Source organism: Marmota marmota, unplaced genomic scaffold (assembly GCF_001458135.2).
Source record: "Marmota marmota marmota unplaced genomic scaffold, marMar, whole genome shotgun sequence".
Classification (NCBI taxonomy): Eukaryota; Metazoa; Chordata; class Mammalia; order Rodentia; family Sciuridae; genus Marmota; species Marmota marmota.
In genome coordinates this window covers 19,532,172-19,548,262 of record NW_026000185.1, presented here as the reverse complement: position 1 = coordinate 19,548,262, position 16,091 = coordinate 19,532,172, and the positions used below count along the sequence as shown (strand labels likewise).

Here is a 16,091-nt window from a genome sequence, read left to right as displayed (position 1 = left end):
CCCTTCAGAGGGCCTCACTGGCCTGTGCGCCCAAGTCAAGCCCGGCCTCCCCAGCATCAGGATTTGCATCCAGGTCTTTGCTGCCAGGGGACACTGGGAGGGAGCTGGGGACCGGATGGAGGTGGTTCATGGTGGGAACCAGACAATAGCCATCTCCCTGGCACCAGCCAGGCTCGCATAGCCCCTGGGGACAGAGGCCTGGCTCCAGAACCTAGTTCATTCGCTGTGGCCACACTGGGAGGAGGCAGGGGACCTGCCCAGCTCCAGGGTTGCCCAGGGAAAGAACTAGAGACTGTCCCCTCGGTCTGCGACAGCAGGGTCCTACGCGTGCCAGGAAGACATCACTGCTAAGGGGACAGTTTCGGTCCCCTGCCCGGTGATCGGCCTGCGGGGCTCACTGATTCTGGAACTTGAGATAAGCCGGGGAAGGGAAATGACTCAGAATGGGTTGGAGGGACAAAAGGGAATTAAGGTGGACAATGGCCAGGTCCTCCCTACAGTGTGGGTCACCTCAGAGTTGCCCCAGCTAGAGCCCCAGGACGGGGCCCCACTGGTCACACGCAGGTTGATGACCGCCCAGAGAGGGACATGTAAGTTCCCAGGCACTTTCGGAGCCAAGATGGGCAAAGTGGGGTCCCATTGCCCCAAAATAATTCTCCAAAGACTAAAAACACTGAAAAGAGTGTCCAGGAGATGGGTCATGAGCATTGGTCATGGGGACCAGGCACGTCACAATCACCTCCTAACTGTCAAGCTGTATTGTGACCCTGGCTGCTGCCCTCAGCAGAAACCCGGTGATGATCATCCAAGCTGCTGTCCTCGCAATGCTCGGTGGCTTGGGGACAGGGGTTGGGGACTTTCAAACATGCTCCAGCCTGCAGCGGTCAGGAGGCACAGGAACGGATCTAGCCAGGCAGCAGGACTGAGGAACCCGATCCTGGCGGCCTGTGACAGGGCCGGGCTCACTGCCCATCTCAGAGAGGAGCTAGTGGGCGAAAGAGGCCACATGGCCACCCTGGGCTCCTGCTGTCCCTGGGCTGCACCCCCCCCCGAGGTGGCACCCACCCCCTCCTCCCATCTGAAAGAGCAGAGCAGGGTCCTACTGTGTGTGGGACGCCTGGCCCAGGGCCAATGTGGGTTGGGACAAGGCCCCCCCGGGAGGCTCCCGAGTCGGGGCTGTCACCCGTCCTGGGCAGCCAGCTTCCTGGCACGGCCCGGCTCCCCTCGCTTCCCTGCCTCCCTCCTGCTGCCTGGTGGGCGCTGGGCCAGCCGAGGGCCCCGGAGCTGCGCACCCGTGCCAGGGAGTGTTCCAACAGCACCCGGCTGCCAAGAGCGCACTCTTCTCTCTCAGAAATCCAAGGGATTGCTCAGGAGACGCGATATTTTTGTAGCAAGACGAGAAAGAGAAAGAGAAAAGTTCTCCCCAAACTCTGAAAGCCCCATTTGTTCGAAAGGATAGTGGGTGTTTCAGAATCTGGATTTTTCTTTAGCAAACAGATGGGGGCCCAGAATTAGCTGTTTGTTTGCTTCATTTAGTAAACAGGATCCATTGGGTGCTCCCTGGGACGTTTTCACATGGGAGGGGGCACCACGGGGAGCCGCAGAGGTCGGAAAGAACACACACAGGACGGTTTCAGAGAACAGCAATGGGAAGTGATGTGAGTCCTCCCTCAAGCTTACCTGGGCCTGGCTGGATCGCGGGCACCAGACAGCGTCATCGGGATACACTCTCCTGCCCTGTCTCAGCTTGACATCCACCTCACCTTCAGGAAGGTTCTGCTCCCACACAGTTCAGCTGGTTCCATCCTTCCAACCTCCAACCTGGCAGAAAGAAAGGGCGTCTCTTTCCTGCGAGATCCTGCAAAAGTCCTGTAGCCCAGGCTCATGAAACTGACTTGAGTCACGGGGCCATCTCTGACCAGTCAGGCCTGGTCCCTGTCCCTTTTCTAAAGCCTGGGTCTTGCTTGAACCCCCGGCTACTGGGGCTTGCAGAGTCAGCTACACAGGTGTGGCTACAGTTCCCTCTCCTCGTCTCCCCCCGATTCTCAGAAGTCATGGGCTTCATTCCTCACTCTTGAATCTGTCTGTGGGTCTCCATCTCCCTCGGTCAAGGGTTCCTGAGCTCCATGTCCAGCCCACTGGCCGTGTCCCCACCATGTTCTCCCATAGGACCACTGTAATAATACACAGGATGCAAGCCTTCCCTGTGTGCTGATCCTGGGATCTTGGAATACAAATAAATACCCATTTCATAGAGAAAGAAACTGAGGCTCAGAGGGAGAGTCATTCCTGAGCTCAAACTGCAGATTGAGAGACATGGAGCTAGTTAAGAGCCCTGTGCCCCAAACTTGGAGCCAAGATGTGGGTTAGCAGCAACTCAACCACCAAGACTGGAAGAAAGGATGTAGGAAGAAAAGGGAAGAATGTGGGGTAGAGGAACAGCAGATGCCCCCTAAACTAAGCAGCCCTGTGGGGGAAAGGAAGCCATGCTGTCTTGGGGAAGACAAAATTTGAATAGCTAAACCACTAGAAGGCCCAGAGTGGAGCTGGCCTTCAGGAATGGCTGGATCCAGGCACTCACCTGCTCTGACTCTCTTCTGAGCTCTTTTCTCCTGGTCTGTCTCTGTGGCTCCCTGCTCAGATTCCTAGAGAAGGGCTTTGATTGGTCCGTTCTGGGTTCGATGATCAGACTGGACCAATCGGCTGCATCTGGGAGGACGGGACATAATAGCTGGGAGAATTACCAGGTTGAAGTCACGGGAATAGCAGGGGTGACTTCTAGAAAAAAGCAGGAAGGACACAGGGCAGGTCAAGGTGTAGGTGTCCCTGGAGGGCAGCATGATGTGTGGATGTGACTCGGGATTCTTAGGGCTGCAGGTGACAGAGAACCCTATGCCCTCTGGTCAGCACCGGGGAACTTGGTCAGCCTGCAGACAAAGCCCCCCAGGGAGGCCATCTGCTCGCACCTCTGCAGCTCAGCCCTGGCCCCACCCGAGCCACGCAGCCCGGGGATAAAGGAGAGAGGCCCTTGGTGGGTCGCACCCTGCCCTGGCCAGTAGCGGTCAGCGGAGGCAGCCACACCCCGGCTGGCTTTGCTGGGTTCCCATCCAGTCCCTGGAGAGGGCGGCGCGGCGGGTCCCTCCATCCGCGGGGACCGTCGGGGAGCCGGCCCTCACCGGGGCCTCTGCTGTCCTCTGCAGGGGTGCTGTGGCTGTCAGTGGTCTCCGAGGTGCTCTACATCCTCCTGCTGGTGGTCGGCTTCAGCCTCATGTGCCTCGAGCTCTTCCACTCGAGCAGCGTCATCGACGGGCTCAAGCTCAACGCCTTCGCCGCCGTCTTCACGGTGCTCTCAGGTAGGACTGGTCGCGGCCAGGGGCGGGGCGGGCAGCCAGCGGCCCGCAGGGAGCGCAGCCCCGGGACCCACGCTGAGGGGCGTGTCCGTCCCGCGCAGCGAGCTCGGGCGGAGTCCTGGGGCTCCAGGAGCCCCGCCCCCAGCCCCGCCCCTCGGAGCCTGACAGCTTGGTGATGGGCGGATCCAGGGCGCAGGCGGAGAGGGTGGCTTTATAGAATGGGTGGGTCGTGGTGGCTTTTGTGGGGCAGGGGTTATGGCTCAGTGGTAGAGCATTTGCCCAGGATGCATGAGGCACCCTTGTGTGCGCACACCAATTAGAAAAAGAAGAAGGGCCAGGCCCAGCGAGGCACGCCTGTAATCCCAGCGATGTGGGAGGCTCGAGCGGGAGGACCACAAGTTGGAGGCCAGCCTCAGCAACTTAGTGAGGCCCTAAGCAACTTAGCAAGACCCTGTCTCAAAATTAAAAAAAAATAATAATAATAATAATAATAATAAAATGTTAAAAAAGGCCTGGGGGTGTGGCTCGGTGGTAAAGCGGCTCTGGGTTCAATCTCTGGTACAAAAATAAAAAGAAGAAGAAGAGGGCGCTCACTGGGGTGGAGGACACCCACATCACTCCTCCGCCTCTGTTTATTGGCCTTTGACCCTTCCTTCCACCGGGAGATGCTGAGTAGGACGCAGACGGTCAAACACACAGAAGCTAGAGGGGTGGTGTGGGGGGTCAGAGACTGCCGGAAAAGACCTCAGAGGCAAAGATTTCGAGGGTTTCAGGAAGGAGGGGACAGTCACCAGCATCGTGCCACTCAGAGAAGTGCAGCCACAGGGCGCCAAGAAAAGGCCCCTGGATTCGGTGGCCTGCTGCCCAGGGCCTGGGGTGACCCCTAGGTGGAGAGTGTGTCAGAGGGAATCAAAGGTGCCCCTGAGCGCTGGTTCCAGGATGCACAGAGTGACATGTGGCCTGGTGGCCCTCCATCCCGCTGAGGAGCCGCGTATGGCCTGAATCTCCACCGCAACATAATGACCGGGGGTCCCGCCCGCCCCTTCCCAGCTCCTGGAGGCTGAGAACCTGTTTCTCATGTGCTCAGCATTTATTGACCGCCTGCTGCACACGGCCACTGTGCGGGGAGGTGGAGGGAGTAGGAGGAAGAAGGCTCAGGCCTCCTGAAGGCTGCCGTCCTGCAGAGGGACGGGCTCAGATGGTGACGACTTGGCGTGTGGACCTTGGCAACCCCTGGTGTGGTGCCCACCCGACCTCTGCCCAGGGCGTGGGGACAGGCAGGGTGGGGCCTGAGGAAGGCAGCCTTTGAGCCGAGGCCTGGAGGGGCAGGCAGAGTCCACTCCGTGGGCAACTTAGAGGCAGCGGCATGGCCCAGCCTGGTGGGGGGCAGAGTCTGGGAGTTTCCTGTAGGAAGTTCAGAAAGACAGGAAGGTGGGGGGTAGGAAGAGGGCTGTTGAGAGATGGCACTGAGAGCCGAGGGAGGGCCTTGACGCTTCGCAGAGATCTTCAGATTTCACCAGGCCCGCAATAGGGAGCCATTGAGGAATTCAGAGCAAGGGGCGATGTGGTCAGGAGGGGAAGGACCACTAGTCCACTTTGAGCAGGTCTGCATGCTGTGCGTGGAGCATCCTGGCCCTCGGTCACCCCCTTCATCTCTTCTTCAAAGAACCCTCTTGGTGGTCCCAAGCACCCAGCCTTCCCCCTCAACCTGGTGACTCCAGTCACGAACGATGGTTGTGGCCCAGGACCATCGCAGGCTCAGTTCTACAGAAGGTCCTGGTGGCCGAGGAGACAGAGACCCGTCCCTCATCCTCCAAAGGTTTACCAAAGTTTTCAACCCTCAAAAAATTTTTTGAAATCCACTTTTCCTCCCAGTGGAGAGTCTGGCTGCTCCACTAAATAAGATTGTCTCCATAATTCCACGCAGATAAACAATCCAGGGCTCAGGGAGGTTAATTGACTTGCCCGGGGTCACACAGCTGGCTCATTGTGGAGCTGGGATGAAGCCCCCCTCCAGCCCGCTTCAAAGCGACCGGGCGGAAGGGGGAAGATTTCATTTTTTAAGTCCCGTGGAAAACAGTAACTGAGAAGCACGCAGCAGGCAGATGAGATATTAAGACCAAAGTGGCACGTGGCGGAGGGGAGGGACTTGGAATTCACGCCTGGGAGAGAGGCGTGGGGAAGGGAGACCAACTTGGAGGTGGCAGCTGTCTGACCCGCAGGGCCAGGAAGCCGGATTCAGGGACACCTCAGAGAGCAGGGCACCGGTGCAGAGGGCCCCAGAGGGGTGACCTAGCTTCTGGCCTGAGACCAGGGCAGGGAAGTGCTTCTGTCCGGGAAGGAGCGGGCAGGAGGCGTGGACGGCAGCCAGCCGCGGAAGCCGGCCGGGGAGAGCCTGGCTCCTGCCATCTGCTGGCCCAGCTCAGCCCAAGGTCAGCGGCTCTAGAGCAGAGGAGGACGCTGAGTTTGGGGACAGCCCCTGCTCAGCTGGTTATTAGGATTAATTAGCCAAATCAACCCCTTGGCTGGGTTAGTCATACAGGCCTCCTGCTGAGCTGTGGCAGGGCCTCTCTCACTTGTCCCACTGGAATCAGGCCCCCCTGAGTCCCCTTGTTGACTGGGTCTTGACCTTGGACTCTGTCCTTGGCCCGGGGAGTCTGGTTTAGCAGGCGCCCTGCTCTTGATACCTGATCCAACGCCCGTCCCGGACCCTCGCTAGGCCCGGGCCTGCCTTCTGCAGGAATCCTGTGCGGTTTTGCCAGAACCCCGCTTAGCCCTGGTGTTTCGTCTTTTTATCCATTTTTTAAAATTCCCGTGGTGCTGGGATTGAACCCAGGGCCTTGCGCACACCAGGCACGTGCCGTGTCCCTGAGCTGCACCCCAGCCCCGAGGTATCCTTTGAAGTGACATTCCATCCACTGACCCCTGCTCCTTGCTAGACATCTCCATCTGTGCCCGTGTGGATGCCCCTGAACTCACCGCGAGGTTTCCTCCAGACACTCGTCATAAGTCGGAAACATCCTCCGTCGAAAGTGCATTAAACACATGGACTCTGCCATCCTCCAGGCTCAGCCCCCCAGTGCAATGCAGAGCGTGGCTCATCCTCTCTGTGGTCACAAAGTTGACCGGGAGCCGTGGATGGCCCTGCTGCGGATCGGCTGGGCACAGTGGCACACACCTGTAACCCCAGCCGTTCTGGAGGCCGAGGCAGGAGGATTGCAAGTTCAAGGCCAGCCTCAGCAGCATCGAGAGGCCCTTAGCAACACAGTGAGATCCTGTCTCCAAATATTTTAAAAGGGCTGGGGATGTGGCTCAGGGGTTAAGTTGCCCATTAACGGGTGGACAGGTTGTTTTCAGGGTTGACTTTTTGGAGCTGTGTCTGGGACATTGCGTGTTCTCCAACCAGGAAGCCCCGCTGGGCTCTGGTGTCCAGAGTGTTGATGGGGATTTGGTGGCACGGGCTTGGTGGGTGGAAACCTTGGCCACCTGTTGATGGCCATCTCTAGGGCCCTCCCCTGGGTCAGGCTGGTGCAAAGCCCCAAACTTCTTATAGGGTGATCTCATTAGCATAAACTCCCAGGGGCGTGCTCCAAGGGGCTGGTGGATAACAGATTAGAGTTTCCTTCTAGGAACCGGGGACAACAGCCAGTCAAATTCTTTCTTATTCAACTGGTGGCCTAGCTGGGCCTCTGAGCTGTCCTCTGCTCCCAGCTGTGTTTTCTTTGGGCAGATGGGAGCCATTGATAACATTTGAGGGAGGGAGGGGCCAGGACTGATCTTCCCTAATCTGGGACCAAAGTCTTAATTTGCACGAGGGCTGGGGCCGCTTGGCCAGGTCCCCTGGGGTGTCCCTGTGAGCTCTGGATGCTACAGGTGTCGCCCTCTGCACCAGCTTCTTCCAGCCCCTCAGGTGCCCACAGACTCAGCGGAATCTTTCCAGATCCCAAAGTGAAGGAGGCCAGTGCTGAGCCCAACCCCAAACCAGGTGTGCCGGGGACAGGCCAGCCATTTCCTGCAGAGTCTCCATCTTAATCCTAGTGTCCATCCCCCTGGGCTCTGGATTTGTCTTCAGAAATCTCCAGGCCTCTGTCGCCACTGTCTTTGCTGGGGCTGTGCCACAATGACGTATGTAGTCAGTCAGGCAAAGAGGGTTGGGTCAGGGGTCTGAAACCCCCGGGGCTAGGAGTGTTCCAGAATTCAGAAGTTTCCGGATTCTGGATGGTGACATACTCCCCCAGACGGGTGCACCCTGGAAGCTGACATATTCCTATTCCTGCAGGAAAACCTGCATGAGCACACCAGGGGTGTCACGAGAGGTGACAAGTGGCCTCACATCTGTTGGCTCAGGCCTTGCTCTCTAGGAGTTTCGGCCAAGTCCGGTTTTTGTGTCCAAATGAATCATGAAAAAAGCGTATGAATTTCAGAATGTCCTGGAATTGGAGACTGCAGACAAGAAATTGCAGTCTGTAGCTCACATTTATTGAGCACCAACTGTATGCTGGGCACAGCACCTCAGTTTAGCCCTGTGATGGTGGCTGCTGTGATTGTCCCCATTCTGTAGTTTAGAAAACCGAGGTGCTCGGAGCTGGTCGGTGGGGATTCTGGCTTCAAAGCTCATGTGCTTTGAAATCCCTGGAGCAGTCAGTGTACCACGCTGTGCATCCACTGCCCGCGCACACAACCCTCCTGGTCCAGGGCTCTGTGTGTCTAGGGACAGACATGAGACCGGGGCTGGTAACTTTGGCACCTGTGGTCATTTTGGTCTCGAGTTCAACACCCACACGGTCCATGCAGATGACACCAAAGCTGCCCAGGTGTGATACAGCAGGCAGTGTGGGGACTCTGGTAGACTCGGGGACAGCTCATCGTTGCCATGGAGAAACATGCCTGGCATTCAAGGAGAGCCAGAATCTGGATTTTTATGGAAAAGTCTCCTGATTTTTTACTTCAGAATGTTTTAAAAATGACTTTATTAAGGTGTAATTTACATACCATAAACTTTGCCCATGGGAAGCATGTGATTCAGTGGTTTTTAGTCACCGCCGTCTAATTTTAAAACATTTTCATTGTCCCCCAAGTAAACCCCATATCCACCAGCAGCCACTCCCCATTTTCCACCAACGGGTCCAGCCCTAGGTCACCGCTAATCCACTGTCTATTCCAAAGGTTTGCCTGTCCTAGCCACTTTATATAAATGAATTATACAGCCAGGCATGGTGATGCACAACTCTCATCCCATCGGCTTGGGAGGCTGAGGCAGGAGGATCGTGAGTTCAAAGCCAGCCTCAGCAAAGGTGAGGCCCTCAGCCACTCAGTGAGACCCTGTCTCTAAATCAAATACCAAATAGGGCTGGGGATGGGGCTCAGTGGTCGAGTGCCCCTGAGTGCAATTCCCCACACCAAAAATAAATCAATAAAGGGATCATACAATATATGGTTGTATATGGCTGGCTCACTTCATGGAGCATTATGTCTCCAAGGTTCATGATGCGGCAGAACTTCCCGAACTCAACTCCATCCCGTGGCTGTGTCCCGTCGTCTCTGTGCGCACTGGTGGATAGACGCTTGGGTCGCTTCTGCCTTTGGCTGTTGTGAACAGGCTGCGGTCAGCCTCCTTGGGCTAGAGTTTGTGTGGATGCACGTTTTCATGTCTCTTGGGCAGATAAAGGGGAGAAATTGCTGGGTTACTCGGTGTTTAACTTTTTAATTCAAAAATGTTTTGTGCTGGCCAATGAAGCACCACCCAGATCCCCAGCGCACCCCCGCCCCCGCCAAGGAAAACGCAACCTCTTTTCACCCTGAAGATTAAAAGACGTCTTGCTCTTTCTCTCTGCTCCTTTAGAGGCCCCAGGCAAAATCTCCTCTGTAAATTAAGGCTTTTGAAGATAGAAACCGCCATGGGAAGGCTTTTCTAAGAGGGTTTGCTTCCCCTTTCCTGCAAATCTCTGGAGGGAGGCAGTTCTGAGCCTCTGACCTGTTGCATCAAGGGAAGAGAAAGGGGTCTGAGGCAGGGGAGGAGCAGAAATGGACATGCAAAGGATCATGGAGTGGCCTGGGGGTCGGTTCACACGCCACCGCTGGACCTGGAGCTGGCCTGCGCCATGGCAGGGTTGCAGCCCCGCAGACGCTGGGCAATAGGTGGAATCCTGTTCTCACTGAGCCTGATTTGACCGTCAGAGGGGTTTGTTTGAAAATCTGATCTTGTCATTTCTACTTGGTATTTATCAAGTGTTCCATTTGTGGAATAAAGATCCAAACTCCTTGCCATGAGTACAAAATGTGGCCTTTGCCTTCCTGTGTAATGTCACCAACTACTGCTCATCCCCCAATCCGGCTGTTGCTCTGGGCCTCGCCTGGGCCTCCCCTGCCTGGGCCTCCCCTGGCACTGTATCTCCCCTCCTTGACATTCAGGCCTTGCTCAACGTCACCTCCTTAGGAGCTCTTCCCGCGCCACTCTTCCTTCTGGTCCCTTCCGATTTGTTTCCTTAACAGCACTTGCCAGTCTCCAAGCCCATCTGGAATGTGGCGGGCACCCCATAAATATTTGTTTGAGTGGCTGAAAGACCTTAGGTAGCCACACATCACTTAAAGACGGGGTCGCGTCTGAGAGCTGTGCCATCAGGCGATTGTGTCATCGCAGGAACATCACCACAGGTACACCCGACCCCGGGAACCTGGCGACGTTGGGGGGGGGGCCGGGCGGACGGGGACCAGGAGAGGACGGGCGAGGCTGCTGCCCGGTGCAGGGCTCTAGGAGTGCGCACGCGCCTGCCACAGCTGACCTGCAGCGCTCTCTGCGCTGTGACCAGGTGCGGTCGCGGTGGCCCCCGCTCGGCTTCTGAGACAGGGACAAAGCTGGGGTGATCATACTGGTATCGCCACGAACGTGAATAACACCTTGGGCTGTGACCTCACACTGCCACAAGGTCACTAGGGGGTAGGAATTTGGTCATCTTAAGGGGTCACTTGTGTACGTGGCCATCATTGACTGACAGGTCCTGGGCAGCACAGGACTCTATATGACGCCCCAGGGCCAGGGTTCCTCATCCTGGCGACATCTGGGGCTGAATCTTCCTCCGTCACCACCTTGTCCTGTGCACTGGAGGGTGTTTTGCCCATCTTGGGTCCTCCCACTCCGGATGCCGGTGGCAGTACTTTCCAAGTCTCCACTGCCCTAAGGGACTTCTCAGCGGGCAGTGTTCCGGGAGGCGGCTCACCTGGAGTGGCGGCTCACCTGCGCTGCGCTGGGCTGGACGCCAGGCTAGGACATGTGGGCTCCCTGGGATGGGGTGCAGCGGGGACCCTCGGAGGCTCTAATCCGCGAGGGACAGTTCAGGATGGTGAGATTTGCAAAGACAGCTCTTGGGGTGGAGGAGGGGCCGGCACACCTCTGGGGCAGGGGGCAGCAGGAGGGGTTACTGCAGATGTGCGGCCACAGGAGCCCGTGGCAGCGGGGGTCAGGGAGGCGAGGGATTTGGGAGAAGCAGGTCTTAGGGATCCACACCCCAGAGAGCCAGGACAGGAGGCCTGTGGAGTCCAGTGGCCAGGTGTGGCCACGACTACCTTGTCCCCTCTGCCTGGACACTGTGCTCTATCCACCACCCCCTCCCTCTGCCTCACCCCCACTTTGGAAGCTTCATGAAGCCCAGGAGGAGGGTGCTGTCTTTGCCTTTCAGGACGAGATAACAAAAGACACTGAGAACTGGGAGCCTAGAAACCATAGGTGTTTATAGGTCTCTGTTCAGAAGCCGGAAGTTCAAGGCCAGTGCCCTGGCTGACTTGGTGTCTCTGGGAGCTTCCTGGTTTATAGTGGGCGCCTTCTGGCTGTGTCCTCGTGTGGCCGCAGAGGAAGGCACTAACACTAACCTTCTCAGAAGGCCACTAACCCCATTCCTAGGGCTCCACCCACATGATGTCATCACTTCCCAGAGGCCCCGCCCCCAGTACCATCGGGCAGGAAATTTGGCCTCAACAGGTGAATTTGGGGGGGGAGGGGAACACACACATTTAGACCGTCGCAGTTGCCAAGGGGAAAATGTCACTCGGGTGTTGCCAGTATTTCTGATTCTTACAAGAGAAGCCCAAACTCCCATATTTTAATGGAAATCTTCCAGATATTTGAAAAGTTGGCCAAAAGGTCCATCAGGTTTAAGGGCCTTGCCAGCATCTGCTCCTGGAGTCGCCACGGGCTGCCAGCTTCGGTGGTGGCTGTGCATATTTCTGTCTTGGGTCTCTGTAGTCATTGATTGTACTTCGCTGTTTATGTCACGCTGCTCCTTAGCCCTGGGGGATGGCTGCCATCTCCCCAGGCTGGTCCCACGCCTGGTATGTCCACGGCGCTTCCTAAATGTTCGTTGCATGACTGAGCTGGAGTCTTGCAGGAAGACAGTGGCCCATGCATGTTCAGAACGTTCTAGAAGGGAAATCGGACTTGTCAGCTGGAGACAGCCGGTGAGTCTTCTCCAGAAGGCCGGGCAGCGGGGCAGCTGTGTCCTGTCACGGGTTCCCCCCAGGTTGATCATCCGTGATTTAAATTCTGCCACATCCTTGGCAGGCTCCTGGAAACCGGGCCGGGGACTCTCCGGCCGTCGGGCCTTTCATACCAATGAGCCTGGCCTCAGGCCCAGGGCCAGGTGGAAATTGGGCCTTGGGGGTGTGGGAAAAGGCCAGAATTTTAATAAGTCTAATAAAAATTGGAAGGAAGCCCCACGTGGCGGAACTGCTGGCTTCTGTTGGTTTCAGTGGACGGGAGGAGTGGGTGGAGACGGGTGCTGGGAGCTCGGGCCTGCTCTCTGGGGATTGCCAGGAGGCGGGGACCAGAAGGGAGGCCCAGGCCCTGGTTCAAGGGGCAGGCTGGACTCGGGGTGGACTTCCCGGAAGCCAAGTCCCCGTGGGTGGGGAAGTCAGAGGTCTTCGGTTCGCTGTGCGCCTCTTCCCAGTGGCCAGGACTCCGTCCAGCAGAGGGCAGTAGAGGCAGGGGCTCCAGCCCCAAAGGAGCGAATGGGGTGGACCACCAGGCTGGGAAACTGAGGCCAGAACCTTGTGGTCGGGGAAAGCTGGGCTCTGGAGTCCCTCAAGCTCCCTGCAGGCAAGAGCTTCAGCCTCTCCAACCAGAGGGAGCCAGGCTCTGGGGGACTCCTGGGACAGCCTGCGGGAAGGGGCCCACTAGTCTGATGAGTGTGTGACTGATCCAGGGAAGAGCCGGCCCACCCTCTGCCTCCCTGAGGGTCCTGCTTTGCCACTGATGTGCCTGGTATTTTAGTTGGCATCTCACCTTCACTTTAGAAGGAAAAGCAAGCCCAGAGAGGTTGATTAACATGCCTGAAGTCACACAGCTGTGAGTAGGGGAGGCAGGCCTACAGCCATGGATGCCTTCCCCTCGGCTCTGCCTCACTCACCGCTTTTCCGGGGTGAGTGTGTGTGTTTCCCTGGGTCTTGGGTGTTCCTCACTAGAGCGTGAGCCTCAGGCCAGGTCTCGGTCTCTCGTGGTCATTCCTGGGTCCTTTGTGCCTGGCAGGGGTCTTGGCGTGGGCTGCAGTCATGCCCTGAGCTCATTCTTGGGTGGGGGCTGGGTGCTCTAACAGGTGCTTCAGAGGTGCTGAAGGCCGGTGGCCCAGCTGTGGCTCCTCTCCTCCATGGAACCTCCGTGTTCCCTGGGCCCGGCTCTGTCAACGGGATCAGGGCCGCGGCTACCGTGGGGGCTGTGGGGATCTGAGGAGGGACAGAGTGCAGGCTGGCCCAGCAGGACTCGAACCGGGGTCTGGCCTCGTGTAGTTGTCTGCACTGGGGTCCTGCCTGGTGCGGCCAGCAGGGGGCGGCCTGGCCTTGGAGAGCAGATCTGGGGCCTCCGCTCTGAGGCTGGGAGCTTTCCGGTCTCGTTTCTGGTTTCCGGTCATCTCACGGTCCAAGGGGCAGAGACCTAATGGATCTCAGGCAGAGCTGCATTTTAAAGGTCACGCTGTAATTTCATCTCTCGGTGCTTTTCTTGGTGGTGGAGCGGAGGGGAGGGACAGCTGCCCTTGAGAAGATGAAGTCCAGCCATGACTTTGGCTTTCGAGGACTCTTCTGAGAGCTGCCGGACGTGGCTGTCCCAGAGAGGAGGCAGCGAGGGGCTGAGCTTCGCTGGCCTCTGACTGTTTTGGGGTCACCAAGTGACAGTGGGTCTCTCTGGTTTTACCCCCACACACTTGTTCAACTTGGGTCACCACGATTGTGCCTTGGGAAGCTCTTTGCCATTCTCAGGCCGGGTCGATTGCACCCCATCCTCAGCCCAGAGGCGGCTCGCTGGTCACCAGGCATGTGACAATGGTATGACATTCAGTCCCATGAAGTTTGTAGCCACTGCCAAGACACCAGAGATGTCTCTTAAGATGAGAAGATGTGATCCCACGTGTGGTCGTTAGGGTCCTAATACAGCTGGGATGGGCTGAGCCACAAAGGAGGGTGAGCCTTCAGCACAGGGTGGGTGGAGGGGCTGGGCCAGGGCCACTGGGACTCCCTGGGCTGCTGTCTCATTCTCTCCTGCCCCCATACGAGGGGCTTGGGCTTTAGGGCTGTCATCACAGAACCATGATATTCCTGTGAGCGACTGAGGCCTCGGGGCTGGGCCTCTCTGCTGCCTTGACAGACTGTGACACAGTAAGAGGGGAAAAAAAACCACCAAATTATAATAAATGTAACTGGGTTAGATTCACCAATTAAAAGGCAGAGTTCTTGGGCTATAGAAATAAAAACAACCAGATCCAACAATGCGAGAAGTACATTTTAAAAGTTATAGAAAGGTAGATACGAATGGATTAAGATATACCTGGAAAATATAAACCACGGTAATCTGGGTTAATAATATTGTTATCAGAACAAATAGAATCTAAGGGCTGGGGTTGTGGCTCAGTGGCAGAGCGCTTGCCTAGCGTGTGTGAGGCCCTGGGTTTGATTCTCAGCACCACATATAAATAAATAAAATAAAGGTCCATTGCCAACTAAAAAAATATTTTTTTAAAAGAATAAATAGAATTTAAGACCAAAAACAAAACCCCAAGAGACAAAGCACTTGCCTACCATGGGCGAGGCCCTGGGTTCGATCCTCAGCACCACATAAAGATAAATCAATAAATAAAGGCATTGTGTCCATCTACAACTCAAAAAACTAAAATCCCCCAAACTATATTGATCTGCATCATGTGGGGTATGTGTGTGAGAGAGAGAGAGAGAGAGAGAGAGAGAGCGCGAGCGAGCGCCGGTGGAGCATAGGGGCTGGGAAAGACAGACTGCCCGTGGCTGATCCTGGCTGGGGCTGGAGGGGTGCCCCAGGCAGGGCAGTGAGAGGTCTGGACTGTGCCATCTGTGTTGGACCATGAGTGTGGCCCCCCGTAACACCCAGGAGGGGAGAACCTTCCCCAACCCCACCAACCAGCTGAGGCTCAGGCTGGAGGGGTCTTGCCTGCCCTGGTCAGGTGTGGCCCTGGGCCCCAGCTCTGTCACCTTTTCCTGCTGTTGCTCTGCGTACCCATTATCTGTGCCTTCCTGGTGACGGTAGCACGAGCTTAGCAACTTGAAACTGAACACAGTTATGGGCTCACAGATCCATGGGTCAGGAGCCTGGGACTGGCCCTTGGGGTGCTCCGCAAGGTCACGGCCAAGGCTTTGGCCAGAGTGGGATCCTCCCTGGGGCTTGCTGGCCAGAGACCACCCCAAACCTCCTGAACCTTTGGTTCCTCGCCACGAGGACCCTAACGTGGCCACTGACTCCCTCAAGCCGCCCCGGGGTGAAAGGCTCCTGCAGGAGAGGTGCCACAGCCTTAAGTCAGGTAGTCTTATACACTCTGTCACCTCTTCATGTCTCGTTGACGGTGGCAGTTCAGGGGAAACATGAAGTGAGGGCCTGGGGGTGCCCTAGGATCTCCCCACCACACCTTCATAAATGGCAGCTTGGCAGACTTGGTAGAGAGCTCCCTGGGACTGAAAGCTGAATGGTGTGTGATGTGTTGGGTCCCCTGTGAGACCCTGAGATGTTCTAGGCCACTGACTGCTCTGGGCTGGAGGGTCTCCACGGTGGATGAGGGGACACTGACATTTCTGAAACATAGTGAACTTGGCCTCCAAAGGCCACAGCCACGGCCACTGGGGAAGGGCCTGGAATCTGAGCCTGCAGAGAGGAAGAAGTAAAAAGATATGTGAATGTCTAGAGCAGTGGAAACAGTAAGTGCAAAGGCCCTGCGGCAGGAATAAGCTGGGGGCCTCCAGGGACAAGGAGACCAGTGATTGGAGAGGAGTGGAAGAGGGCAGAGGGTGGGAGGTGAGGTCAGCGACGAGGCAGAAATTTCCTTTGCCAGAACTTTAGCTACGGATCCCCTATTGGTGGATTTTAAAGCCGTTTCCCACGCTTTCGTATAATAATACCCTTGTCTGTAAGTCTTTGCCGGCACACGCAAATGTACCTCAGGGTAAATTCCCGTGGTGGAGCTGCTGGGTCAATAACTCCGAAGAGGCGGCGACCCCGTTGCCCCTCTGTGGGTCCTCTGTCCTTGGTCCCTCCCTGGACTCCGTGTTTCCCACGAGGAGCTGCTGCTGTCCCCCTAGGCGCCTGCCTTTCCTCTGTCCCCAACCCCCTCCCTTTAGACGCCAGCTGTGGAGTCCAGGGCCCTGGAGGCCCCCTCCCCTTGGGGAAGGGTCTCCTCGCCCACGGTGTTTTCTGTGCGCCCCCCCCCGCGGTCCTCCCCCCCAAGGAGGTGGAGACTCCCC

At 57.0% G+C, this 16,091-nt stretch overlaps 1 protein-coding gene and 1 long non-coding RNA gene across 2 annotated transcripts in view; one reads left to right on the top strand and one right to left on the bottom strand.

Annotated features, from left to right (window-relative positions):
* Gsg1l (GSG1 like) overlaps positions 1-16,091 on the top strand; it is a 113,598-nt gene that overhangs the window by 53,355 nt on the left and 44,152 nt on the right. The window contains exon 2 of the mRNA XM_015491193.2: positions 3,201-3,353. Within this exon, the coding sequence (XP_015346679.1) occupies positions 3,269-3,353 (85 nt within the window). The 5' untranslated portion in view covers positions 3,201-3,268. The remainder of the gene's footprint in view (positions 1-3,200; positions 3,354-16,091) is intronic.
* Positions 291-3,315, bottom strand: LOC125612352. The gene is made up of 4 exons (XR_007342701.1): positions 3,177-3,315; positions 2,582-2,709; positions 1,681-1,821; positions 291-409 (listed from the first exon to the last, which is right to left on the bottom strand). It is a non-coding gene; the product is annotated as an uncharacterized LOC125612352 (long non-coding RNA).